The sequence below is a fragment of the Lasioglossum baleicum genome, chromosome 6 (assembly GCF_051020765.1).
Source record: "Lasioglossum baleicum chromosome 6, iyLasBale1, whole genome shotgun sequence".
Lineage (NCBI taxonomy): Eukaryota > Metazoa > Arthropoda > Insecta > Hymenoptera > Halictidae > Lasioglossum > Lasioglossum baleicum.
In genome coordinates this window covers 5,647,103-5,674,734 of record NC_134934.1, presented here as the reverse complement: position 1 = coordinate 5,674,734, position 27,632 = coordinate 5,647,103, and the positions used below count along the sequence as shown (strand labels likewise).

The 27,632-nt window shown below is 41.0% G+C and overlaps 2 protein-coding genes across 6 annotated transcripts in view; one reads left to right on the top strand and one right to left on the bottom strand.

Annotated features, from left to right (window-relative positions):
- Positions 1–27,632, top strand: part of Mcu (mitochondrial calcium uniporter) — an 86,602-nt gene that overhangs the window by 27,596 nt on the left and 31,374 nt on the right. Inside the window, exon 2 of the mRNA XM_076425516.1 lies at positions 461–659. Within this exon, the coding sequence (XP_076281631.1) occupies positions 461–659 (199 nt within the window). The remainder of the gene's footprint in view (positions 1–460; positions 660–27,632) is intronic.
- Jv (javelin) overlaps positions 313–27,632 on the bottom strand; it is a 44,267-nt gene continuing 16,947 nt past the window's right edge. For 2 of the 5 annotated variants that reach the window (XM_076425468.1, XM_076425469.1), the window contains exons 2-6: positions 10,302–10,520; positions 7,434–7,743; positions 4,958–5,728; positions 3,803–4,767; positions 313–3,725 (exon numbers count right to left, since the gene is read on the bottom strand). In XM_076425468.1, the coding sequence (XP_076281583.1) occupies positions 2,693–3,725; positions 3,803–4,767; positions 4,958–5,728; positions 7,434–7,743; positions 10,302–10,520 (3,298 nt within the window). In that variant the 3' untranslated portion in view covers positions 313–2,692. Of the gene's footprint in view, positions 3,726–3,802; positions 4,768–4,957; positions 5,729–7,433; positions 10,521–22,893; positions 24,494–27,632 lie in introns of those variants that run through there. The other 3 variants (XM_076425470.1, XM_076425467.1, XM_076425471.1) reach the window with 3 other exon arrangements.

Genomic DNA, 27,632 nt, shown 5'->3' with positions numbered 1-27,632 from the left:
CGCTGTTCTCCTTATGAATTATTCAAGAGAAATGTTCACTATTCGAACAAAAAACTTCGAAACATTATTAGATTGGATGGGATAACAATTCCCTTTAAAAAATGTTCTGAAGCTTGAAGGAAGTTTCTAAAATATACACGGCTCATTTTCATCTATTTAAATAACAAATAAAATTGTATTAGAAAGATAAATTACAATAGAAGATGCAGTTTAATTCATACCAAAATTGATAGAATAAATTAGACTGCGACTCTTTATGCAAAATAGAAATTGTCTTCCTTAATGTCAAAGGATGAATGATTTAAGTTTTCTCGTAATAATTTTAATAAATTGGGAGTCATGAAACAGAATGCTTAAGCATTTTAGATGTTCTTAGAGTTTTATGGTTCTTCATAAATCTTACAAAATAATGGAGACCTGCAGCAACAATATGTTCTCACGTTACTTTTCCATATTTCAGGAAACATGGTGCAGAAGGTGGTGGCACATCTCCCGGAGGAGTATTTCCGTGACGACGAGCTCTTTCGCTCCGAGCTTAAGCCCGATTTTAGCAAAGGGGTTGGAGGATTCGAGAAGCTCGTCAAAGGAAACGAAGACATCGAGCTTGTCGAAGGAGAAGATCGAAAAGAGCCTGATTCCTCAGGGCGCGCAGGATCTTGGTGAGTGATACAGTACAATGAAAGTAACGATTCATCTCCACAAAGCGTGCAACCATGGTAAAAAATTCCCTTGGATGAAATCTTCCTCGAGTCTGAGGCAAGAACCTTATAAATATAGTGATTTGTGAATAAGGTGGCTCGGCTTTCTATCCATTGTAAACAAATTCCAATCTCTAGGAAATTTTTCTTTGGCTCTCGAACAGAATTTTTGATACTATGAATATATCAATTTTCATTTTATCGAGCTTTTGTTGCTCGAAAGTGATGTGAACAATTTTATACGTTTAATTTTGTCAGTCCGATTTATTACACGAGAATAATGTGCACAATTTCCCTTTGATTTTGTCAGGCTGGTTTATTGTTTGAAAACAATGTGAACAATCTCATTGTGGTTCTATTAGATTCCTTTATTACTCGAAAATTATGTGAACCACTTTGACTTCGTCAGACAGTTTCATTACTTGAGAATGATGTGAACAAGTGCATTTTAACTTTATGGGACTGTTTTATTACTTGAGAGTGATATGCGCAACATTATTTTAATTTTATCGGACAGTTGTTGACCACGGTCGTCAAAAAAAAATATGATGAAAATATATAGAAATTATTCCTTCATTTACTTGCAGAAATATATCTTTTTATTGTAAGTATATCGGTTGAATTTTCACAGTACTGACAGTTTTAAAAAAACAACACTGGTTCGTTTACAGTGAACGTTGAAACAAAAATACTCTCGAAGCTTTTCAGGAACGTCGTTTGATCTACCGACAGAAACGAACCTTAGACTTTCATTGCATAATGAATCACAGCTCTAGACGGGCTGTACACGGCGCATAAATAAATTGTAGAACGAGTTCGTTTCGCGCATTAAACTCGACTCGGTCGAAATAGACTGTTATATTTAGGTTTACGTTGGTTCGCCATTATTGTAAAGTTCAGAGGAAGACGCGGATCAGAACACATGCTAAAAGTTCGCCGAGTTTTTAAGCGGCGTGAAACAACGGCGGCTCTAATGGCGTGCTGTTATGGTTGCTTTTACGGGGTGAGCCTTCGTCGTGCATTTTTCGTTGACCCGTTAGCTAAAACGGAATTGCTCGGCTCCGTTAACAGTGGATCTAACGACCTAACGCTAACCCAGACCGTTTCACATTGCATTACAAAAGTGACAGGGATCTTTCAGATATTTAACAATTTTATCGCGATGTGACCAAATAAATAAATGTGTTCGATATAAATTAACCATTATTTTTATAATATACACCCAAACAATTAAATTTGTTGAATAATTCCTCATGGATGCATCCAATTAAAAATATTAGAACTCGTCGTTTTGACGGATTCCGTAAACCCAGTCAATTAGGATCCATGTTTATTAAAAAGATGAACAAATCAGTTTTGACGAGCATCAGGATTTTTCATAAACATTTATTTCGTAGCCAGAACATACAAGTAATGAACCATCCTTCCGTCCTATGTACACTCGCAGCGAATACATGATCGTTGCGATTCGATGTTCGGCGACCGACGCGACGTTCCGTTAAGCCTAGAACGACTGAGGGTGGGGCTCCCTGGACCCAATTGCAAGGACAATAAAAAATAATTCGTAATAATTTGTAATTTGTTACAATAGTTAATTTCAGAAGAGATCTATAAACAAGAACATAAGCATTATGGAGCAGATATAGGAACATCGAAACTGCAACAGCAGCCAAGACAGGGAACAATTAGAAATTTCGATACTGCCTAGCATCTATTCAGACCGTTCTCCACAATCATTTCAAGAAATCGCCATTACAACAGTAATCAACAAGCCCCGCCCCCAGTTTCCTAGATAACAGCCCGAAGCTCAGTCTTCCAGGGTAGAATATCCAAGTCGTTGCTGGGAAACCTTGATTAACAACTGTACAACTCCCTTGGCCAGCCCCTACAACTCTGTGACACCGGAAGCACTAGAAACTATCGTCGACTCTCCTTTGGCAATCGCTCCCGATCGATCGTAATCGATACCGACACTATATTACAACCAAGAATGTTCAAGAGGATTCGGGACGCTGACTATCAGCTGCATTCAGACTATCCTCTAGGACCTCGAACTCTTCGAACTCCATTTTGCCAAAATCATCAGGGGTCCTCCAATTATTTTCATTCACCTGCCACCTGGTCAGAGCGCTGCCAATAAATCGACTCGGATAAGTCGATTTAGCATCGTCGGTTGGTCCCAGCTTGAAATCCGCTTTGAAGGCTTTGGGTTCCTTGTTGTCCTCCTTCTTTGGCTCCAGACCTATCACCACAGGTGGCTCCCTCTTCGTCTCTGTCTGATCCGCCGTCCTCTTATCCTCTTCTTGCTCAATCTCCTTTTCCTGCTTCTCTATCGTGGTGATCTCAATGCTGGGAGTCTCTGCGATAGTGTAGCGACTCAGGTCAGGTGCTTTCTCCCTGGCTCGACACCTCAAATGGTTCTCAACTAATCGCCCAGTTAGTTCCAATCGGCTGTCACAGGAATTACTCTTCACCAATCGGAATTTCACATAATCGTTCGACATATCCGTGCATTTGAACCTGTTCTCCACGACAGGTGCTATCAAAGGACCATTGCTCGAATTCACCACCTTGCCTCCGTAGTATGTCACAGAGGTTCCACACTCCCGAATCTTTTTTAAGACATCCTGAGAGACATAGTGGCTGGAATTGTGAGCATTGTTGCTTTCTTCTTCGTGACAGTCCACTTCTTCGTCCTCTGAAGAGATGCACTGCACACCGCTGCCAGGATCAGTGTCGGGATAGTCACTGGATACTCCAGAACTAACGCTACCGGCGTCCCAATTATGGTGATGATGATGATGATGATGATAGCGGTTCACTTTGTTTTTGGAGGATGTAGAGTCGCTGGGGGACGTGTGACCGCTTCTAGCCTCGAAGGATTGGGCTATGATTCGTGTCTTTGATTCAGAACGAGGACTATCCAGCTCGTCCTTGCATCCTACCACTGATGCGTTAGAGGACGTGGATTTTTCCATGTTCTCGAAGAGCCTGGTAAGGTCCTTCGCTCTGCTGGAGCACCTGGACCTGGAAGAAAGAGGATGCTGCAGAACACTCATGTTATACACTTAGCATCTTAAAAAACTAAATAACAAACTCCTCACCTGGACCCCTCGTGGATCTTCTCAGAGATCTCATCAAACCTAGCATCATCGATACTGCTCAGATCCTTCATGCTGACACTCTTGCGACTCTTGTCATCACGAGTCAACTCCGAATTACTTTTCATTTTCAAAGTATTCTCGAACATCCTTCTGACGTTCCTAACAGTATCAGGATCAGGTAACTCCTCGTCGATCAACTCACGATTCACCCTGATAGGATGGTAGAAGAAGTGCTTCTTGATAGACGATTGTTTAGGACTCTTCGAGTTGCTGCCATCAGCACTGTCGCAATTCCTGTCTCGATTTTCATTCGATTTCTTCTGTATAGCACCTGCTATCTTACACGTGGTCTCGGACCTGGTCTTGCTCATGGTAGAAGGTTTCCTCTCGATGGTCTCCGCACGTACCGGCTCGATGATGACGACGTTGTTATCCAGCAACAGCTCCTGGAACGAGTACTCCCGAAGGTACTGCATTAGGCCCTCGTACGTGACATCCCCGCGACCAGTGTTGTACATGTTTTTGCTGAACATGTTCGACTTGACGATCTTGTAGCGCACATGATCGAACTCTTGACCATCGTCCTGATGGCATTCGATGGAGTCCACGCAGCTCTTCGACCTGGTCAGACTGCTCTTCTTCGAGTCGCTGTTCTTGCGAGCCAACGGTTTCCCGATGCACGCTTGATCGTCTTCGATGCCGTCATCTACTGATCTCCTTCTCGTGTCGCTGCCGGATTCCGAACCCAATCCCAGATCAGAGCTCTCGGATCTAGCTTCGAATCCCAAGCTCCCTTTCACGACGCTGCAAGCTTTCCCTAGGATGTTCGATGTACCTTTCACAATCCTCTCGAACCTACCCTCGTTCGGTTTGTTGCGGGGAGGATCCTTGTCCCCTGGCTTCGGCTCGATGAACATTTTGGCGTTGGTAAAGGCTGTTTTCGGGTCGGCTTTCTCTTTAGGACTCTGGAAGCAGGCAAAACAAATAAATAACAAAAGTTCATTTCACAGGGAAAGGATTGCTTTTAGTAGGTAAACATTACAAGGCCTACAAGTATCCGGACCTTTTACGACTTCTACATTCATTAAATCCCTGCTCTGATCAACTCCTCTCTTAAATCTAAACAAGAAAGGGTAGATCAACATCCTCACTCACTTCCTCGCTGCCAGGGTCCGCCCCCTCAGGTTTCCCATCCAACTTTCCAGGCTCCTCTTCCTCATTCCTAAATGCCCCGTCCTTCTGGCTCTGCTCGGCCAGATCTAGTTCCGGCGAGGTTCTGCGGTGTCGTCTCTTCGTCACGTCGTTGTCGACGACTTTCAGGACTTGCGGCCTCCGCGACATATCCTCGTGTTCCTCCGTATCCGAGATCCAAATGGATTTGTAATCCTCCGCCTCCTCGACCCTTCGATCGTGTTCTTCTTCCTCGGGGTTCACCAACCGATGAGAATGCCGGTCCTCATCAGCCTTGGACAGCGTGGCTCGCCGATCGATGCTGTCGTCCCTGCAATAATCCTCGTTCCCCAACTGTTCGAACGCCTCTGCCCGACCTGGTTCTCTCTTTGATCGTTCGGTGAATTCTTCTTTGAATTGCGGTTCGGGCTGCTTTTTCCGGTATTCGTACTCGGGATCACTTTTCCTCTCTAACGTCCTACTCCCTGTACATTTCTCCTCGTCGGTCGCGTTGCTTCTCGCCCGTTTCTCGATTGTTGTACGCGAGCCCAGGTATTCGAGGGATTTCAGCTTGCCTCTGGGCTCGAGGCTGTCGCTTTTCCGCGTGAGATTGTTGTTCCGAGCGTCCTCCTCGTCGAACTCGAGACGCACGTTTGACAGAGGCAGAAGGTTCAGCACGTCGAAGTACTCGAGCTCCCCGTCGTCCTCGAAGAGGATGCTGTCCAGGCTTCGGTGCTCCTTCCGCTTACGTTTGACCTGGAATCAGTGGATCTGGGTCATCCGATGCTTGATCTTTCGTGCAGATTAGGAAATAGTCCACTTCGCGATCAATGGACTGAGGGTCTTTAGGAGAAACGAAAGTATTGCACGGTAGGGCCAAGTAGGAATTATGTACTTTTCTGCTTCAACACTGAACCTACCACCGCTGCTCCAAATGAGAGGTTCCAGATTCTTTATTATGCGATTATCGAAATTATAAAGATTTTCTAATTTTTAAGTTTTCCACTGTTTTAAAATTGACGTATTCATAACGTGTGACGTATGCATAAATCCGCTGTCTGGTGATCAGCGCGTATTTTAACTCGTATTTCTCGGGATTAAGAGATTGCTTCCTTTTTTTAAAGCATTGAATTTTGTACAGAATTTATGTCAACGAAGTACTTGTCTCTCTCTCTCTCTGATCTTGAATAAAGCTTTCGGAATACTTTATCAAGTATCAGAGACCAGCCAGAAATCTGTCATTGCAATGTTGCCCCCGTCGCTATATTTTAATTCATATTTTTTGAATGAAGAGATTATTTTGTGGCTGAAAAGATTTTCTACATAATTTCTTTCTCCACAAAATATCAACCTGGTACTGCATCAAGCGTTTCAAATGTTCTGTTTTATGCTGCTTGCAATTTAACACCTTACCTTATGATTTAATCGGGGTAAAGGTTTAATTGGAGATGCAGCAACAGCATAAATTGCTGTTTAGGTTCACGGTTGCTAACTGGCTGAGGATAATCTCATTTTAAAGTTGTTGGAATTACGACTGCGTTTTGCCGCATGGCTGAGCACTGCGCAAATCGAAAAGGTTGGACGTCATAAAAAGAAAACATACTACTAAAATGTAACGTTTGCTAGTTTTATTTTTCTTTTTTTTTTAATAGGAAGAGTCACTATTAATTGAAACTATAATCGATAACAAAACATTGTTAAACATAAGGATATCAATCTTTATTTCTCAATGTTTTAGTGAACCAGCTGCCAACTGAAAAATTCGTACAGGAGGCAATCTCTCGAATCAGGAATTAAATTACACCAGCAAGGAAAAATTGTAATAATTATAGGTTTGTAGTCTGGGTTAGGTTAATTGCTGATCATAAAGTGGAGTACTTGGCAATCTTTATACTAAATCAGGGGGGGGGGAGATATTTCATAAAAATAAATTAAGTACCGGAGGCAATGTTTTATATCAGCGAAGAATCTCTTCATTCCAAAAATTAAGAACTAAAATATAACGACAGGAAGAGTGTTACAATAATGACAAGTTTATAGTCCTTTTTAAGTGCTGATCACAAGGTAGGATACTTCGCTAGTCTCATGCAAGATCATGCTGATATTTCGTGGAGATAAATTTCATATAAAAGGCAATCGTTCAAATCAGAAATGACTCTTTTCATTCCAGATATGACAAATATAGATGCAATAACCAAAAAAAATTATAACAAGGAGTTTGTGATTTGTTCATATTTATCCTACTCCAGAAAATCCGAGCAATCTTGGCGATACTAGATCATACATTTTGATCATTGCTCATAAATTTATATCGCACTATGCATGCGATATCACTGAAACCGGCGACAGTTGCCATGGAGACCTCATATCTCCATTAGCCACGTGAATTTATAGCCACGCAGCAGCACATGGTTAACGATATCTCGAGCAAATTGCATTCGAGAATAGAGAAGCTGTTTACCTGAGTATAGATGCAATCGATGCTACGATTCCCCTCGATCGGCCAATTATCCTCGACGATGTCCACCAAGCCGCTAACCGTCTCGAGATCCTGGACGCTGTGATAACGTCTCGGTGATTCGGGCCAATCTAGAATGTTCAGACGATCGGGATGATCGGCTCGGCTGGGTCTCGCGTAAGGCAGAGGATCCGGAAATGTCGCCAGTCCCGGCGGGATCGAGTGAAGACCGCAAGCGGATCGGGAATAGTAGGATTTCGCTTCGTTGAATCTCTCGTACGAGTCCGAGAGATGCTGCTGGCTTTTCGAGAGCCTGCAATCAACGGTCATTAGCAATTATGTTCAATCCGTCACCGAAAACACTGCGACCCTATCATAGACTAAACACGGCTCTCAACTAACACTACAACAGCATTTTATCTCCGTTACTGTCAAAACATTATTCTCAACACTGGAGTCAAGCGGTACACACGCTCGGTTGAGTATCGGTGAGACTCACACTAAAAACAAGCGAAGCAGAAGATTGCAACTAGCGATTTTCCAGAATTCGGATCCTCCCAACGAATTTCCAATTTTCACGCGAGATCGTGCCGGACATTTTCCACGATCTTCCCTCATTTTCCCGGGTCGTATATCACGGGGCACACTGGCTATTGAAATTTGTATCCGCTAAACAGCCCCGGGGGTCGGGGGCGGTACTATAATTCGGCGCCGCGGGACGCACACACGTTCATTGCATTATTAAAACGGCTTTAACGTATCGAGCCGACTGTAACCAACCGTACAAGGACAATGGAGGCAAGAAAGTTCCACGGCGCCGGCTGGAAAATCTCTCACGAGGTAAACGAGTTTTCCAGACAGAGTTTTCACAGACAGCTCGTGCACTCTCGATTCGACGGTTCGCTAATCCGCAGACCGGCCACTTTAAAGATAAACGAGCTCCAAATCAAATTTCCCGTGATCCACACAACGATCAACTTAATTGTCGTTTTCGAGAGGGTCGATGTTTGCCCGAGCGGTAATTAAATTGTCCGCTCGCCGAGTGTCTGATTGCGTCCGTAATTATCGAGTCGCGAAAGAATTTGCTCGATGCGCTGTAACCAATGGCAATGAGAGGCGAAAATGAGACACCAAAGTTTCATTTTTTAAAATAATGAGAACTAATGAGTTCCACGTTGAATCAAGTAAAACTGTTGACTATTCTGCTCGAAAAATGTTCTTAAACATTTTCCTAGACATCAGCTATTTCACATTTTAATACAGAATTATATTTTCTATGGTATTGGTATTCGACTGAATGTAACGAAGAATCGTGTAAATTGCATGGAGTTTATAGGTTGTTTCTTCTCCATTGTTCTTCCAACAGTTTCTCATTTTTGCGAAACATTTTAGTCGGTGGTTTTCGTAATGGTCATCGTCGAAACATATTCTCCTCGGGCGATTTTGATGAAAACACACGTCCGACGATTTAATGCGCCGTTTAATTGCGCCCGCCGGTTATTTCCCGAGTCGTGGCCTGTACAATGTACAACAGCGCACGTTGTAATTCCAATTTGATCCTTGGAGCTCAGTTACAGAACTGCAGCAGAAATCATCGGAACTGCATTTTCCAATAAAATTATCCGAGCGGCGTGTAGCAGCTCAGCTAATGGAAATCTACGAAACGTATCGGAAATGGAATTGTTGTTCGCCGGAAAAGGCGAACTCGAGAGCGCGTATTCCCCACTTTTTAATTAAAGATTCGATCGGACAGATCTATCTATTGTTTTCACTTTGAAACGCTGGGATGGATGTTACCTCTGTCGCTAGGGGCTCAAAATGTTGCAGTTTCAGCTCGGAGAGAGTCATTGCGGAAATATAAATGCGATGTCGTTTGTACCTTGCCGCTACGGGAAACGGTGAGTAATGAACGGGCATGAGAGTCCGCTGAATTCACAGGTAGATGGTCGAATCCTTGAAAACTCCGCGGGAACACGAAATTTTATGAAATTGAACGCGATCGTATTTTCTGGCTTTACCGGAAGAGGCATTGAGGGAGGCAGTATTTTATTCCACTTCTTTGAATCCGCGGAGAAACCCGAATTTGCATGGAGTTCTGTAGTTAATTATTACCGTGTAAAGAACTGCTAATGAAAGATCGTTATAGGCCAATTTAAATTGCAAATTTTATGTAGAAGTCGAACACTGTATAGTCGTCACACTTTTGTGATTAAAATGAGCCCAAACATGATTTTATTGGGAGCATATTTGCTTGTTCAATTCATGATTTAGTAAAACCTATATTACACGAACTTTTCGTTATTGTGTACTATTCGTGTTTTACATGTAAACAGCTCATTATGCCAATCAGTAAAGATTTAAAACAAACAGCTGTATCCACCCGATTAGTTCAGATAATCATGTTGTTTGGTACGTGTTTGGTATCATTGTAATCAAAAGAGGACCACGAATATGTTGGTAAACATTTCTTAACAAAATACAATTAGTATTGTCTCCCCGTACGCATCAATGTTTTATTTACTGTGTACTTGATCAACCATTTAACAAACAGGAACGAGTCAGAGATGAAGGACACAAGTATGAAGCAAGTGTCTATCCATTAATCATTGAACCAATCTCGGAATTACAGGATCCAATTATTCAATTCTTAAGCAAGGCCTGGCCCATCCCTGTAGGAAACGCTTTGCTAGCCTGACCTACAAAACCAAAGCCGCGATTGATCTCCGAGCAATTTCACGATATTCGTTCGGTTTCTTCTTCCCCGTTTGAAAAACCACGTCAAAGTCAATCGACTTGAGTGGCAGCCAACGCAATCGCGTCTGAACTTGCCACGTTTCCTCGAGTTCTTTCTCTCTCTGTGTTGGTACTCACCTGTCCTTCAGGGAGTTTCGATCGATCAGCTTGGCCCTGGGTATCAACTGATGCCTCCTGGGCAAGTCGAAGGTCGATTGCCCGAGCCGGAAGTGGTGGGCCTCTCGATCCTGTCGAGATTCGTCCTCGGATATGACCGCGAGGCTCCTGGTCCGCTTCAAGAGCTTCCTGCGGTCCTGTGTGGACTGCGCCGAGTGGGCCTCGTGTCGTCCCCCTTCTCTGCAATTTCACGAATTAACATTTCCCAACCTGTTAACCTTATACCAGTTCTATTTACCCGGACCCCCGTAATTAATACGACTAATTTCCGAGAGGCAACACCGCGCATCCGCGACCCTCCTCTACCGTTCAAACGTCGCGGAGTGTTTCCTCTTAAAATTCCTTGAGTAGACTTGATGCCTTTTGTTTCTTAAAATTTTTAAGTGAAGAAATATACTTTTAATGTTCAGTGTGAACGATAATTGAGAACTTTTAATGTGGAGAGAAATATTAGTATGTACCTGTGGAAGGAAATTTTAAATAACATATTTTGTTGGAAAGGGTACCACTGAATTTCATTAACAGAACAAGCAGATCAAACAACAATCACTCGTCACACGTGTCAATGAACTTGCTTCGTCGCCCTAATTTGTCTTACAAGCAACAGGATTCCGGTGACTAGTTTGCTACCGCCACCGGCGAAATGAACGTTCTCGTTACCTATCAACAGGCAACATGAGCGAGTCATTGAATGTTTGATCCGGATCTGCGTCAGACAATCCGCTGAACGCAAAACTTTGTCAAACTCGCCGCAGCAATTACCGTTCCCAATTACAGTGGGCACTGAAACAAAACCGCTCGCAATATCCTTCTAATTAATCGTTAAAATACATCTTCGTGTCTGTAAATAGCGTTCAAGCAGGAACAATTCTCAAACTTAAAACTTGTTTTTGTTATTAAAACCTACAGTTAAAAGATATTATTGTATTTGCGTGAGCCTGAAGAATCATTCTACGGAAAAATCATTTGTCCAGTTCCTCTGGTTCAAGCAGGAAGAGTTGTTAAACTTGATTTTTACCTTCCACGTGAAATTCCTCAAAAATCGAGACTGACAGACAAAAACGACTTTCGGATGGATATTCAGCGCATCAGAATGACCAGCAACAATCACTCGTTAGTAATTGAGAAGCAGAAATTATCGTCGAACAGCGTTACAAAAGAGTCAGCCCGAAAAAGCGGAACCGATTCCGCGTAATCCGCGATCCGCGCGTGCAAGAATTCAATTTAAACTCATCCGCAACAACAGATTTACACTAACGACCTTGCGCATTCACTTGCATGCGCCGAGGCTCTACATGCACCACCGAGGGCCTGCACCGTGATTTCCGCGGATGGGATTATGAAATCCCCGGGATGGGTGCGGGGTTTCGTGTCATTGTCTCCTGTGCATGAATCCCGCGACGGTAATCATTATTGGAACGCGATATGGAACCGTTGACAAGGTCCCGGAATGTCTACGCAACTGCATACTTCTCCAACAACAGTTTCGTTTCGTTTTGGCGTGTGCATGTAATGTGCAATCACACAGGAAATCCGACGTTCCTAACAGTTGCCGGAAGTTTACGGAGGACTTGGAAGATTCGCTTAAAAGCCGGCGAGCAAACTATGCCAATCCGCCTCGCTTTGTACCCCAGGCGGATATTGGATCAAGAGTCAACCGTTTCCGATTTTTCAGAAACCTCAAATCCAGATTTTGTAATTAGTGCATTATACAGTATCCACTGTCGAAATTTTCTGTTTGGCGTTGAATCAGTTTTAGAATTTGATATCACGTTTTCCAGAAGTAAATTGACGACTAAAAACCGCCTTTGTGTTAGAAGTCCTTTAACGAACCGTTCGTTAACAATTAAACATTTCCTCGCTTGCAAAAACAGCATTCCTTGATTCTATTTTCTGTTAACGAACCGTTTGTTTCGAGACCAACAATTGTCACCATTTTTGGAGTTGCCGCCCAGGACGCCGGGTTCCAATATTTTTACTTCAGGAATACCATAGAAAAACAAGTTTTTTGGAGGTCATCGTTATTTTTTTATCGGGAAAAAATACATTTGAATATGGTTAAGTCATTAACAAGATGGAATTAAAAAAATAAGTTTTCCCGATAAGAAATAACGGTGACCTTGAAAAAACTGTGAAAAAATAACCGAACAAAAAAAATTGTTCTTCTATGATATTCCTCCTTCGATGCTATTTAAATTATGCCCTAAATATTTTTTGTGCCATTAAAAATAAAGTAAGATATTTAGGTGGCCTCCTTCAGCTGAGACACCCTGTATACAACATTCGGTCCATTAAGAATAAAGATCGATAAAAATCAAAATAGATTTTTAAAAAATAGTAAATTCTAATTTTTCAGCGAACTCTATTACCTTCTTTTGCTCCTAATCAATCATGTTCTCATCGCGAGACTAATGCTTTCAACACTATGAAATTTTTCAACACCATTTCTTCGCTCGCTCAAAGTCAGTCATAGTCACGTTGCGACAATGTCACGTTCGAATGCAATAATTCCACGTGCAGCACACACTGCACTCGTAAGAATCCAATGCAAAGGGACCAAAGGCAACCGGCTTGCAACCATCGTGCACGTGATCCGTCGACAAAGTAGCTGGTCCTTCGCAGAATCAGCCGGAAGGAATAAATTCGCGCGGATTCCGCTCGCCAGGAAATAAATCGAGAATAGTTTGTCACGCGTTGCACGGGCCATTTCCTTGATGGATATCGGGTAATGAGCACCTGACGCAGGTAACACGAAGCTTGTATTAACATCGACATCAATCAGCCGAGTTCACGGGCTAGTTTTTGCCCGTGTAATGGTGCTAATTTAATTTTTTCGCCCCAGCCAGATTGGAGATCGATCTTCGGATCGGGAAAAACCATTTTTCCATCGTCGTCGTTGTTTTTCTATTCGGCAGCTGGTATTGACAGGGACATCGATCTTCGGACTGTATTTTTCACACGTCTAATAATGGTACTTCAAGTTTGTAGTGCGAGGAGATTGCGACTAGATACAAAAGGTACAGAGACGTTTATTTATTTTGAAAATTATTTTAGTGAGCTGAAAATACGGACAATCAAAATTGTTTGCATCGATTGCAAAAGCTATAATCGTTTATTTATGTCTAAAATTATTTTTGTGAGCTTGAAATATTGTAACATTGTTTCGAAATTCTTTAAACGTTTTTACAATATTTCATCTATTTAGTGTTGGACATTTTAATTATTGCAATTTCGATCTACCGGTTTTTATCAGAAATGCACTTAGTCTGCGATCTATGATTCAACGTCTTCAAAGTTGATTTACGGTGCAATTTTAATGCATAAAATGAAGACTGACACGGCCCAGAAGTTTTTAATTACATGTCAGTGATTTTAAAGTAGGTATTGGTCAGGTCGTTACAGAAACTTTTAATTTAGCGAGTAGCAGAGACCTAGTAAAACCTCCAAAGATGATTTATGACGAAGTTTTAATGCAAAACATGAAGACATACATTTCCTAGAATTTTTAAATCGCATGTCCATTATATTTTAAAGCGAACGTTGATTATCTCTATCTCTGTACACATACCGGGTGAGTCACCTAACGTTGCCACCTCAAATATCTTTGTTGTTTTTAAAGATACGTCAAATGTCTGAAGGACAAAGTTGAATGGTTCAGTGGGGCTCGCATGATACCAAAAACATTTTTGTTTTTGTGATTTTTTTAGAGATATTAAGGTCACCTTCATTTTTTAAATGGAAGCACCCATTTTTAGACATATACAATGATAGTCCCTTTCATTAGGAATTCAGTGACTATAATTACCCATGCACGTATAAACTTTCTAAGTAGCTCCTAGTCCATATAACAGACACAGAACATTATTATTTTGCGTTAACCATTAAAAATTCGCGGTCTACTCGTTAATCACTCACTAATTTTCGAAGCCTCTTATTTGTAGACTGTCTCTCTGTTTGTGACGGCATCAACTGATAACGACTGAACGTCGAAAGCTGGGGTTTGAGCCATTAAACGCAGTGTTCGTTCGGGATGGTTTGGGAGAAATCCGCATTCGAAAAAGTCCATTCGTTCAAAAGTTGTGACGTCACTAGTGACCAAAGACGACTTTCTCGCCCTTTTTTGGGCACGTTTCTGCTTATAACTTTTGGATTTGTTATTACACGTGGACAATGTCCAAAGTACAGCTAGTTGGAAATAATTTTGAATCCGCTCTTTTCGTTGAAGGAGAGTCGCGATGAAAATAATCGTGAATGGTAATTGCCACAGGGAAAAGTCGGTGGTTTCGCGGAACAGCGATCGATCTCAGGTAATCCCGGTTAATTGAATCTCGCTGCGTTCATCCTCGTTTAACTCATCCGGTATCCGCGATCTGCCTTTTATCCTGGCGTGCATCTAACAAGCCCCCGCCTAATGACGACAGTACGTAACAATTTTCTTGCGCACATCGATAATTGATACATTATCGTACTTTTACCGGGATAACGGGGCTACGAGCCACGGTTACAGGTCCTTAATCAGTGAAGTGGTCACGCAACGTTTGCCCATTTGAAAACTGGACGAAACCACGCCTTTGTGGGCTTACTTGATCCAGAAACGTGGGGAGAAATTAGCGGACATTACACCACCCCAAGAAATGGGCCACAGTAAAGAGCGTTGGTCTCACAGCAACTCAACTGTAGATATTTATGCATTTATGGGGAAAATTTGTCAAATGCTAGAAAATGTGTGCATTAACAGAATATGAAAATATTTTTTCATTTGTATAAACATTTTTCAAACTATGGATCTTCATGGCTTCCCCAAAATGTGTGCAGTAATATCACACGATTGAATAAAACATTTTTATTATGTACTCACCCAAAACAGAATAAACTTCCCCTTTTAAATTTTTATAGAATGGGAATTTGCATACAATGCGAATAACCATCGCTGATTGCATGCACTCCAACGTGCGGAGTAAAATAATCGAACGTCGTCTGTAATGTTCAATAGCGTACTGTTATTACGTCGATTACAGTGAAATTCTCAGCGATAAAATTGGTTAATGTTTAACACTCTCATTCACAAAAATACGAATCTCTAAAAATATGTGTAGGCTATTAACAATATCTAATTAATTCCCCCCGACATCAAACGCGAGGAGAAACGAGCAATTACTATAAAGAAACACACAATTCCAACAACTTACAAAGCATATTTGCTCTTTTATTTTCTCCGTGTTCCCTTATAAAATATTCATGCCACAGAAAGGATTTATGTACGCTTGTAGATCTTTATGCACTCGCTTGATAAGCGTGCTAGAGCATGCAAAATAAGGTACATTAATGATATTTAATAAAGATTGTCTGTTATTTACCGTCTACTGGAGATCTTGATGTACGTGTTACACGTCTGATTAACTCGTGACGTGAGTTATTTGTTCTGCACAGAATCCTAACGAAAAATTGCGAAAATCAAATCCAACACTATTTCGAACTAGTCTCAGTGCGGCCACTGCATTTCATTCTGAAAACCTCGTTTTTTATTTAAGGAGTGACGGCAATAAGTACGCGACGTGCGGTTGAATAATTAAGAGCATGCTTTCTGCCGCCACAGTGGATGAAAAACACGATCTACTTTCGACTTTAATTAGACCAATAAAACTGCGTGACACCGACACAGCCATCGTAAAATTCGTGTCAACCTGTTCCGTGACGAAATAAGCGAACTCGGTATTTACGATACGCATACTAACTAGAATGGCACACAGCTCTAGAAAAAGAAACTACGTCTGTAGCGAATAACACGCATCATTTTCAGAAGAAAACGTGATTGAGTGTGTACATAGTTTGTTCTCCGAACCGGTCAAGCATTTTATTTCACGTAGTGTGTTCTTTTATTTCACAATTTAATAATAGCTGATCTGTATGCAACATAAAAATTTACTGCTCTCGTAAATAGTTTCATTAAGCTATAATAAACGTGTTATTGTTTGAAATTAAATTGAAGAATGGCAACTAGGTACCATTTGCTATAATGTTGTTCAAACTGTAATATAAACTGTACTGAATGCATAGTCTCCATAGAAATATTTAGACGAATCAATCTTAAATACTAAAGCTTTAAAGTCACTTATCTATTTGATTGCCAACACATGGATAAAATAAATGCAATGTCCCCATTTTTGCAAGACATGTTTAGTGGTCGATATGCAGTTGAGAAAATTAGACGGTCGGATTTCCGGCACAGTTATTTTCTCTATAAATAAAGGAAAGTAGATGTCCTTGGTGCAGCTCGCGAAAAAAGGATCGATTTCGCACGTATGGCGATCTTTCCGCTCGAACAGTGGCCGCGAGCGAACACGTCCTTTCGGCTCCGTGGATCCTTGAAGCCAGGATATGCGGGCAGCGTATCGTCATTCATTTTATTCCACTGAGCAGAGGCGCACCGTTACGTAAGATTTTCGTCGAGATATCTCGCACACGGTTTAACGAGCCATTTTCCGTGGCACGTGAACCGATCTCCGATGTCCTCGCTTTATTTTTTACTCGCCAGGAAATTCTGCGATTACGCGGCTCGCTTGAACACGCAGAGATCGTTCGTGCAGATTTGTTAATTGAACTTTTCGTTCCCCAATTTCCAATAAAACTTCGGGGCTTGGGAATAGTCTGAAACTATCCTTCACTTCGGTGACAGTTTATGGAGAAAGGAATTTTTAATATCCAGAAATGAAAATTTCAGGGATGAAAGTGGTTTTCGATGCTCGAGTACAAAAAAAATATTTGAACAGATTTAAGGACCCAAATATGTGCAATATTTCTCCTTTTTGTAGTTTTATCGAGTTGTAAACAATGTATGGAGATTCTCCAATTTTTAAAATCTTTCGGATAAAAATTAAAAGATGACGGAACAGATTCAGCGAGAAAGACAGAAAGAAACAAATAAATTTTAAATAATGAAAAGAACATTTTGAATAACGGATGAAATATACAATTTCATGCAGATTTATCTTGTATGAAAATGAGGATTTTCAACACAAGTGCCTCCGGGAATCGAACTTCATTTCAAAGTAAAACTTTGTACACCTCGGTTTGCTAGACTGCATAGAATACTTGGACACTTTAACAATAACGAGTTCGTGATAGATCGGTGTCGACGTTCCCCGCATACAAAGCGCATTGTTATGTTAAAAGTTACGCCTGTAATCTGAACTTTGCGGCCCCGTAAAAAGTTGCTTTCCTAGACAGTGAATTACCCAAGAGGATCGATTTCTCCTTGCTTATCTTACATCGATTATGCACCACCAGCACCTGTTAACACGTCGTTTCCCCAGATTTTTCTTGTTTATTTAATGACGCTCGAAATTCCGGTTGTTTCCTTCATTCTTCGAATACTGGAGACTTTCGCAAATTAATTGGAAAAGAAACTATATATACAAGACTTTCAATGATCGCTGATCGTTCCATATAAAACATATGTGCACATAGCTGAAACTTCTCAGAGAGTCCATGTCGTCTTTTATTTTAAAATCAAATATCAGAAAATATATTGAACCGACTTCTTTGAAGTTCTGTTCTCTCGATTAACTTTTTTTTAAACGAAGCACATTCGTCCCCTGTGCACCAAAGGATTAAGGAAACTTGGTATCTTCCTTCTCGGTTCGAAGATTCGCCGAGGAAAACATTTAATTCAGCAGTGAGCTTTGGCCGGGAAAATAGTAAGTCTTCTTTTTCACAACATGTAACATTCGCAGCACTTTTTCCGCCAGATCGGTCTGGAGATGCGGATTTGAGCTGTAAAAATCGCGGGAAGCGTTTCACGACCGTAATCCAATTCACCTAATTGTTCACGCGCGATCAACACGACCCAGTTCCTCCCGTGGACGTTGTAGCACGAATCGATCTTATCGAATGGATTGTTCCGTGTTGCCGAGAAAAGGCTTGAGCTTCAATTTCTTTCCTCATTCTTATAGCTCGATCTGTCCTTCGATCTTGCACTGACACGTTGGTATAAAGTCAATGTGATTTAGATCTGAACGATTAATTCATGAGGGACGATATTTGTCAAGATCAGAAAAGCAAATGTTAAAAAATCAACAGAAGTGTATCAAACCCATAAAAGAATTTTTTTTAATGTGAAGGATTCAATCTGTGATAAAAAAATCGAGAAATTCCTTAATATATGTCGGCCTTTATTTTTGGAAATATTTTGTTCTAGAAATTAAACGACCTTAGGATAGAGAAGCATTTTCTTCTTTTCTCTCAGCCTGCTAATCCACGGGGAACTTCAAGGGGAGTTCTACTTAAGCGATCCGCGTGAGACCGAACTCCCTGGACAAGATGGCTGGAAAACTCGGCTGCTAAATAATGCACGCCATTGGAATTTCGCGAAAGGAATTGAATTCGCGAGTACACGTCCGTCATGTAAATTGCATGAAGTTCGGTTCATGTACTTTGTAATGGGGGAGCGCTAAGCACTTAGCTGGAAATAATTTAATTGACCGGAGAAGACGCTCTTGGCGTAAAACGAGATGAGAATACCACACACTAACTTATCGAGACAATTTTGTTATAAATGCATGCAATTCAAAGTCTAGTGACCAGAGAATAAGATTAGAGAGAGAGAGAGAGAGTAAGATTATTAAATATATGTTGGTATCTAATCAATTACCAAACATTTAAGTATTGTATGAGGTGTCATATCAATTTAATATCTATAAAATGAAAAAAATTATATAGAATGAAATCATTCTGGGTCGTAAAAAATGTTCAATTTTGGAGTTAACCCCTTGCCGTACCATTTTCTTTACAGTTACAGTGAGTCGAACGTCTTGATCCCGAAAAATGTCGTAGAACAGAAAAGAAAATGTATATTTTTTGTATGGCTACATTTATTTGAATGCTGAAGTATTGATTACAGACGAATCAAATTTGATTTCATCTCAAAAGGAAGGCGTAACATTTCTATTAATTAGACTTTGTTCAGATCTACGTGACGAGACTGACTCGTTAAAATACAGCAAGGGGTTAAAATACCTCCGAGTGCAAAGGATTAATAGAAAAATTGAAAAAAATTAAAGAACAGCTGAAATTCATTAAGGAGCCATATGTCCAGTTGGATTAGAAGCCGGACGTACGATTTAATAGCGTCGTGTACATGCAATCGAGCCTGCCGCTCATAGCTGTTCTCTTCCCACAAGCGCAGCCCGTTAGAGCATCGATACAAGCTTCCGGTTGATCGGTCGTCGATCATTGCACTCTCACATGCAGCCACAAAGGGAAGGCTCGCGGGAGAAACGCGCCGGGAATATACTATGACACGAACCGGAAGAAGTTCCGCGGTCGAAACTGGCCGTTCACGGGTCGAGGGAGTTCGAGCACGATCGGAGGTGTTCACCAACACCCAGTCCACTCGCTAAGAATGCCTGGATGGTTTCGACACCGACAGTGTCCGAGATAATTAGAGCTCTTGTACAGAATCCGGGAAAGCAGTTCCTTCACTGTGACGATAAAAAGTTTCTTCTACTTCGTCAGAAATGCATGTTCCCAAAGATATCCTTGACAATGAATTATGAAACGTCATACCGCGGTGGAGTTTTGGTAGAAAGTTTTCCGAGAGTGGTGTGCCACTCTTTAGGGGCTGTTCTCACCCTTTGCACTGCAATTAAGAATGTGATTCGAAGTAAATTTTATAGAAACCCATGTCAGGTTAGGATAAAATTCAAAGGTTATTTTTAATGTAATTATTATATTGCGTAAAAATCCCCAATCTAATAATTAGCTAAAGAAGTTGAACAAATGTGTGAATCGTAAATAAAAAGAGTCAGATGGTATCCAATTTAATTATATTTAAGAGCGAAGTCGGGCAGTAAAATTTGTCTGAAGAGACTCAGAATATTCGAACGATTGAATGATTCGAAATTTTACATCGAATTTGATCGACGTATTTTTCTAGCTTATTAAAGAGAAACTCTTTGCGACATTACCTGTAAGTGGTTCTAAATTGTACATGCTACGTGGATATTATATCACAGGTCTAAAAATAATTACAGACCCATGTTCCGCGTCACTTTCCACAATTGTACGCTATACTCTGGATAACGTTTCTGAATTATTGGAGTTGAATATTGAAATTTTAGCGGAAAATCGCCCGGCAAAACCATTTAGCGATCGACTTTCAAACAGAATATTCATTTACAAAACGATTCGAGTATTCGCCTCTTAACAATCGGAACATTTGCAGTCGCAAAGGCCGTAAAAACTATACGCGTTACAGCGAGCAGAATCGCGCAAAAGTGGTCGTTAGCACGGAAACAATTTCACTCCCGCGGTAATTAAGTCGCCGTTCCATTAGCCATCGAACAAAAGTTACCGAGTTCCCCGAAACAAATTACACAGGCTAACACTTCGATGGTTGACCGTAATTTAGAGCTGATAATCGAATTCGCTCGAACAGATTCCGAACGTTTCGAGGATGAAATCTTGGAAGAGTCGAGTACGCTTGAAATCATAGCGAGGGCGTCGGAAAAATATCAGGATACTGGAGAGGAGCCACAGATACGTTGGGACCCTCTGAAGCAATTATTTAATTATAACAAAGTCTATAGGAGATCCTCGGGGAGAGAAAGAATGAAGAAATTCAATAAATGAATCCCGTGGATCTTTAGAGGAAGATTTATTTTTTAATTTTCCTGGGTAATGTATTTCTTCAAAACACACATGATGAAAGTCTATTTGTAATGAATGTTTTCGAAATAAACTTTACAATATTTTAATAAATGGATCCCGATCATTTCTACAGGATGAAAGCCTGTTCCATATGTTTTCAAAATAGGCTTCAAGATGCCAAAAGTCACAGAAACGCAAGAACCCTCGAAGCAGATTATATATCAACTTCTACTTTTGAAGTCTTATAGAATTGAAGCAAAGTTTAAATTAGATTATATTCAGAAGAAACGCTGCAGGATCAAAGGACTCCAGGATGAAAAGGACGTCGAAAGAATCCGAGAAATGAACATGTTAATTTTTGCTGCAAGAAAACAATAAATCTAGCGGAATCAAGATATTGCAGAAATGCGAGGATCCTTGAAGAAGATTAATAATGTCTACTTAAAGTTCCGCAATTAATGATTTAATTTTTCAGGAGAAAAACTGAATGCCGAAAAAGATTCTCAGAATAAAGAGAACTTTAGAAAGCCTTTTGCTCTCTATCTTCCTGCAAGGAAACAAAGATAATCTTAAAGAGAAGCCACAGAAATGCGAGGATTCTTGAAGAAGATCAGCGTAGCCTCAGAGAATTAGAACAGAGTTTGATGATGAAACTGTTCGGGAGGAAAGCTGTGATCTCAGAGGTCTTTAGGAGGGAAAGGACGTTGAAAGGATTGACAAAGTGAGTCCCGACGATTTGAAGAAGCGTCGGCTCCGAAGGAAAGACACGGGTTCGCGTCGGAGGGGCTTAATGGCGGTCGTTAACGCGAGTTACCAGGAAAGTGTGAACCAATGATAATTGATTATCAACACAGAAACCTCAGCAGGATTCTACGCTCGCAGACAGCTCTGACGTCAATCCCGCAAACCTTTTTTTCCCTCTCGTTCGCCGAGAGTCCCGCTGACCTTCATTCGGCGAGATTCAGATTGCTTACACTTAATTGCGCTCATTACGTAACGCGTCGAAGACAGGAAGCGATGACTAATGATTCACCATGTGGACAAAACGTTGAATACAATTAATTCTGCGATATTTATATCGCGGTTATGTTTGCCTCTGTATGTTACGTAAAAAGCGTTAGAAACATCGCGGATGCGTGCAACAACTTATTAGGTACCTTCCACCTCTGGATAGGATTTAGGGTAATTGCACTCCGCTGGGATTGACCAAGTGCATTGCAAAAGGCTATTGTGGTTGTCGCGGCAGATCCTCGGATAACGGGCCAATCCACTTTCAAAGAATTAGCGGCCGGCAGGACTAATTTCAGATTGTTCCTTAAGGTTATTGAGACTTTCGGTCTTATCGACATCCGGATCGGCGGTGTTCGAAACGAACGGTGTGGAGCAACAGTTGACCCACTTTTGTTCTTTCAGATTATCTACTACTTAACCGTGACGCTGAAGCATACAGATTTAAGTGCAGTTAGAGTAACACTAGGTGCATGTCGAAGTGGACGCACCAGTTGCTGCGGGACTCGGAAGACATGCAAAAATGTCACAGTCGTTCCTACAGAAATTTTATATTAAAGTTCTTGATACATTCAATGAATTTGCAAATCAAATGAATTTTCATCTGAATACCATACATAATAATTCTACACGCTGTTAATATTCATTGTGTAATGATAACTATTAGACAGTGGACTTTCATGTACGATTAAAATTGTCCGAAGCAATAGTAAGAAGTGGGAGCCGAATAGAAATTCATTTCTTGCTCTATTAATTTTAGTCAGTCGAGGAGAATGTAACAGAGTGTTTATTCACGCAGTCATTTTTACCATGAATACATCGAATCTTGATTGGAAAGGACTCTTCGAGCTCCAACAAGCAAAAAAGGATCCTACAGGAACATAAGCTCATTCCTTACCGTGGTCCTTGTCCAAAGAGCTCTTCAAGGTGCAAAAGCTTCGAGAAGCTCTGGAAGAACGTCTAGGTGTCTCAGATGGAACCGATTCTAAAACACTCGGGCAAGGACACTCGCGTTGAAGAGCACCATCGACCGGTGCTCGACAGATCGATGATCTACGGGGATCGTTCGCGATTTAGAAGCGGCGTCGCGCCGGCTTTTCACTTTCTCGTTCGCGCATCGACTGGCGGATATCGCCTGTACCTGACCGGCCGATCGCCACCGTGCACCTGTTCCCTCGACAGGACAACGTGTACACCGTGTCTCCGCTCGATTGTCCATCAAGTAGTGGGAGCAGCCTAACGCAAGGTATACTACCGGTCGCTGACGTCACCGATCTATGAATCTTTTCCATCAGACGCCTCGAGAGAAAAAAAGACTGTATTTCTTGTTACCTTTCTTTTTTCGAAGGAGCCTCACTTTCCGGAATTTCTCCAGGGAGACGTGAATTAGCGAGCCAGTGGCTCAATGTTCTGCCGCTGCTGAAATCTAATTTTCCGAGGGCGAACGTTCGTAACGAGGTTCCCGCCCTGGAATTTCTGAACTTCGCTATCTGTCGCTTTGCCATCAATAGCGTTGTGAAGTTCTGTTCGATTCGACGGGAATGCTAGGGATATTATTTATCGATGGATGATGGACTGGGTTCAGGAATAATAGAGATTGCAATTGCAATCTGCAATTTTGTTCAATTGTTTGTTGGAGATGATGCCACTCGACACACGTTGGTGATGAGGTGACCGTGTTGAATTTTTTTTGGGGAAACTGGGATAAATTTTATAAAATTTTATGGAGATCTTGGCCTACTGTTGGACAACTACTGATAACTTTTTTAAACAGAGGGGAATATTTATTGTCGAGATAAAAATATATTTGCTACAGCTCCCTCCTCAAACCTGCATTGTCAACATTTTTACGGGGAGGACTTTTAGATTTTTTTGAGGAAGTTATGCAACGTATTTTTATGACATATTATGAGCATATTCTCTTACCGATGAACTACTAACATAAATTTTTTCGGAAAATGGGAAATATTGATTGTCGAGATAAACACACATTTATTAAAACTCCTCCCTTGAATCTACACCATCAAGTATTACTTTGAAGTGTATCTAAAACTAGTGGAAGCTAGTACACTCAGTAAAATAAGTCTCCGTACACCCTTCAAAACAGAATAACTTTTTTATAATTATACCAAATGACCCGATGTTTTGTAAGCAATTAGAAGCATTGATTTAATGAATGATGTGCAAAAAATATTTTCTATAAATTGCAATTTACAAGGTTGCATGCAAAAATAAAAAAGGCACTTTTTAAAACTTTTTTGTATGTTATGTAGATCTATAGTAGTTACACACACTTGCTGAAAATTTCATCGAAATCGATTGACATACGCACCAGCTACAAGCGGTTAAAATAGGTGAAAATCGTAGTTTTACACGACTTTTGATCAGTTTCTGCTTAAAAAATTCACAGAATCGTACATCTTTCGATGCGTGTCGTTTCTTCCTGCGTCAAACGATTTCGATGGAATTTTCAGCATGTGTATAACCAACATAGATCTACAAAACATATATTTTAAATTTTTATTAAGGGCCCAAATAAAAAAGTTTTAAAAAGTGCCTTTTTTGTTTTTGCATGCAATCTTGTAAATTGTAATTTTTAGAAAATATTTTTTGCACATCATTCAGTAAACCAATGCTTCTAATTGCTTACAAAAACATCAGGTCACATTTGGTATAATTATAAAAAAGTTATTCTGCTTTAAAGGGTGTATAGGTATATGCGTACAAGTAATTTCATGAAAATCAGAATATAAACAATCCACTAAAACATACCGTCTGGTCTAAAATAAAAATCCCTCGAATTCTGCTGCATGCAAACATTTCCCAGGATTTTACAAACCTGCATACGTTAGAAATGCCCGCAATTTGCCCACAACAATGCTAGCCATTATACAAAACCCGGGAGTCTTCAGACAAAATGGTTTCCCAGAGAGTCTGTTCTATTCAAGCCTAAACTATTCACCTGGCGACCCGAGCGCGTCCACCTAGAAATCAGAATTTTTTCGGTCTCGTGAATACCAAACGATCTCCTTCCGTAATTGCTGATAAACAAACGCACTCTCCGGGAAACAATGGCATCGGTGGGACGTTATTATTCCGAGCAGCGAGGATGACGTGTCAGGGGCGTCCGGACAATGCTCAATGTCGAAGACCCGCGATGCGACTCGAAGGACTCTGATGAATATCGGCTCGTAAAACAGCGAGGGTCAAGTGGCAACGACCGTGTGCCATATTCGCCAGGATAAATCCTCAACGCGAGGACCGGTTGACGAGCGATGAATGATCAAACCGACTGCGTGTACACAATGGAGCCCCTTGCCCCGCCGGGAAATCCTTCGAGGAGAGCCCAGCGATATTAATCGAACGATTGTTACGGCGAAGGCCAACCATCGGTGATTACAAATATCGACTCTGATGTTTAGAGACGTTGCGCAACTCCTGTCAATCCTTTGACGTTCCACGAAACCGCTCTTCGCTTAGCTGCTTGCTAATTGGATGTGCCCTCATTTTTAGTCCTTGTTTACGCGATGAAATTATATTAGGTTACTTGGAAATTAATTTCGGACGTTTCTTTTATTTAATGTCGCATCAGTACTTATGCTATTAACGACCATCGATGTATCTGTGGTTGTCAGGAAGAACATCGCATGTCACATAATTTCACTTTCGAGATATTGCCGTTTAAAGTTTAGATCACTGATGCTTTGATATAGGACATCGGTTAAATTGCATAATTTTTTGCAACCTTTCGAATTTATTTTCATGACTTATTTTCTGGTAAATAGATAAATCCTATACAATAGTGCTCAATTAATGTATAAACTCTAATTTTTTGAAATTGTGACATGCGGCATTTTTCCTTGCAACCACAGATATTACATTGTGTTACACATAAATACGGGGTTAATTGTACAAGGCTAATTGCCAGAAATATAGCAAAAGATCAGAGAACAAAATGGTCACTACATCATCGGATAAAAATTATTCCAAGTGAGAAAAGAAATACTGAAACAACCTAATGGGAATGATTTTACCTTTTTGGGATTGAAGTTTGATTGTGGAATTTAGCAAAATTATTGCTAATATAAAATACTTGTCTGGTAATCTTGAACGATTGGCAGAGTGACGGGCAAATGATGGACAATGTTTATCGGTATTGCAGTTGGCAAAATGACTGGATAAACGATCGATTAGGACATAGTCTCAAAAAAGACGGGCCGAAGTTCGTTATGCTAATAACTGTTTCTAGGAGACCAAGTGTGAATTAGCATCAGTCGCGAATCATGTGCGCGTGATCTGCTTAGAGCGTCGCAGCTCGTGTATTAAGTACGACGATGACAGTAATCATCGATCTTAATCACTGGGTACATAAGAGCTTGTAAAAAGACTGGCGACAGAAAATCCTTACTTTGCGTCAGTCCAACAAATTAATAAAGAGACAAAGACATTTCTAACCCTTGTACACTATTCACGAAATTGAAACATTTGCACGTTGAAAATTCAATGCGGTTTTCAATTAGCTTGCAATATTTTTGCAAGAATAATTACTTGAGGAACAACGGGGTCGGAAGTTCGTTTTCGGGTCAAATTAGTGCAAACACTGCACGAGAGTTCAATTCCCGGGCTTCCTAAACGTAAATTCGCGGGATAATCCTCGTTCTCGCGATTACGCTCGCGAAATCCCCGCGGGAAGTTATAGTTTCCCGTATTCGATTAGCATTGCTCCCATCTGCGCTATCAGTCAAGGAGAACAAACTATTTTTCACGGGAAATTCGTTTTCCGGTCGAACTCGATCAAGTATTAATACCTTGAATACGAAAAGACCAAGTTTTAATCTATTTCCGTGGCATGAAAATTGTCTAACTAATTTCCATCGACTTTATAGAAACGGCCGCACTGCGCCGTGAGTTTCAGCTCCGGAAACGGAGGTTCCGGTTCAAAGGTTCAATCGTTCGCGAATTTCGTCGCGAATATCGACAAGATATACGCGCAGCCGCTTTTCCTCTGAAAGAAATAGCGACGTCGTGTCAAGGACAACACATACGTCGCAGAACCAGTTCGTTTTTATATCCGCCGTGTGTTAATGAATTTTTCTGTGCACGGGCTGGCTGTTGAGAGAATATCTGACGGCCGTTTTATCGGGCTTGCTGCCGAACCGACCGTGACACGGTCCGGTTTGTCTAAAACTGCTGGTTTGCTTCAATTATTCATCCGTTTCCGACTGCGAGTTGCGACACACCGAGGAAAAGATCGTGACGTGTATAAATGAGACGTATTCGAAGGTAGAACGAGTTGGATTAACCGAAAGAAGAGGAATACAATTCTCAATACTATTTATAATCGTTCGACATCAATTTAGAATAAAAAACATCGAATTTTCACGTCCCGAATAAGGGGACTTGAAATACTTGAATACAACCTATCATCCACGCTATTGGTTTCGGAACAGTACAATTACTCGTGAAAATTCGAACCCTTTGATCAACATTATCAAACCCATTACCACGCGTTGCGGAGTCATTTCCACCGACCACATTAAAAACACGATAATTAACCCGTAACCTAAAACGCGTACAAATTCCATTTCACTTCCATTATCCGTAATTAATTCCACCCGGCGCCGAGTCAGCTGCACA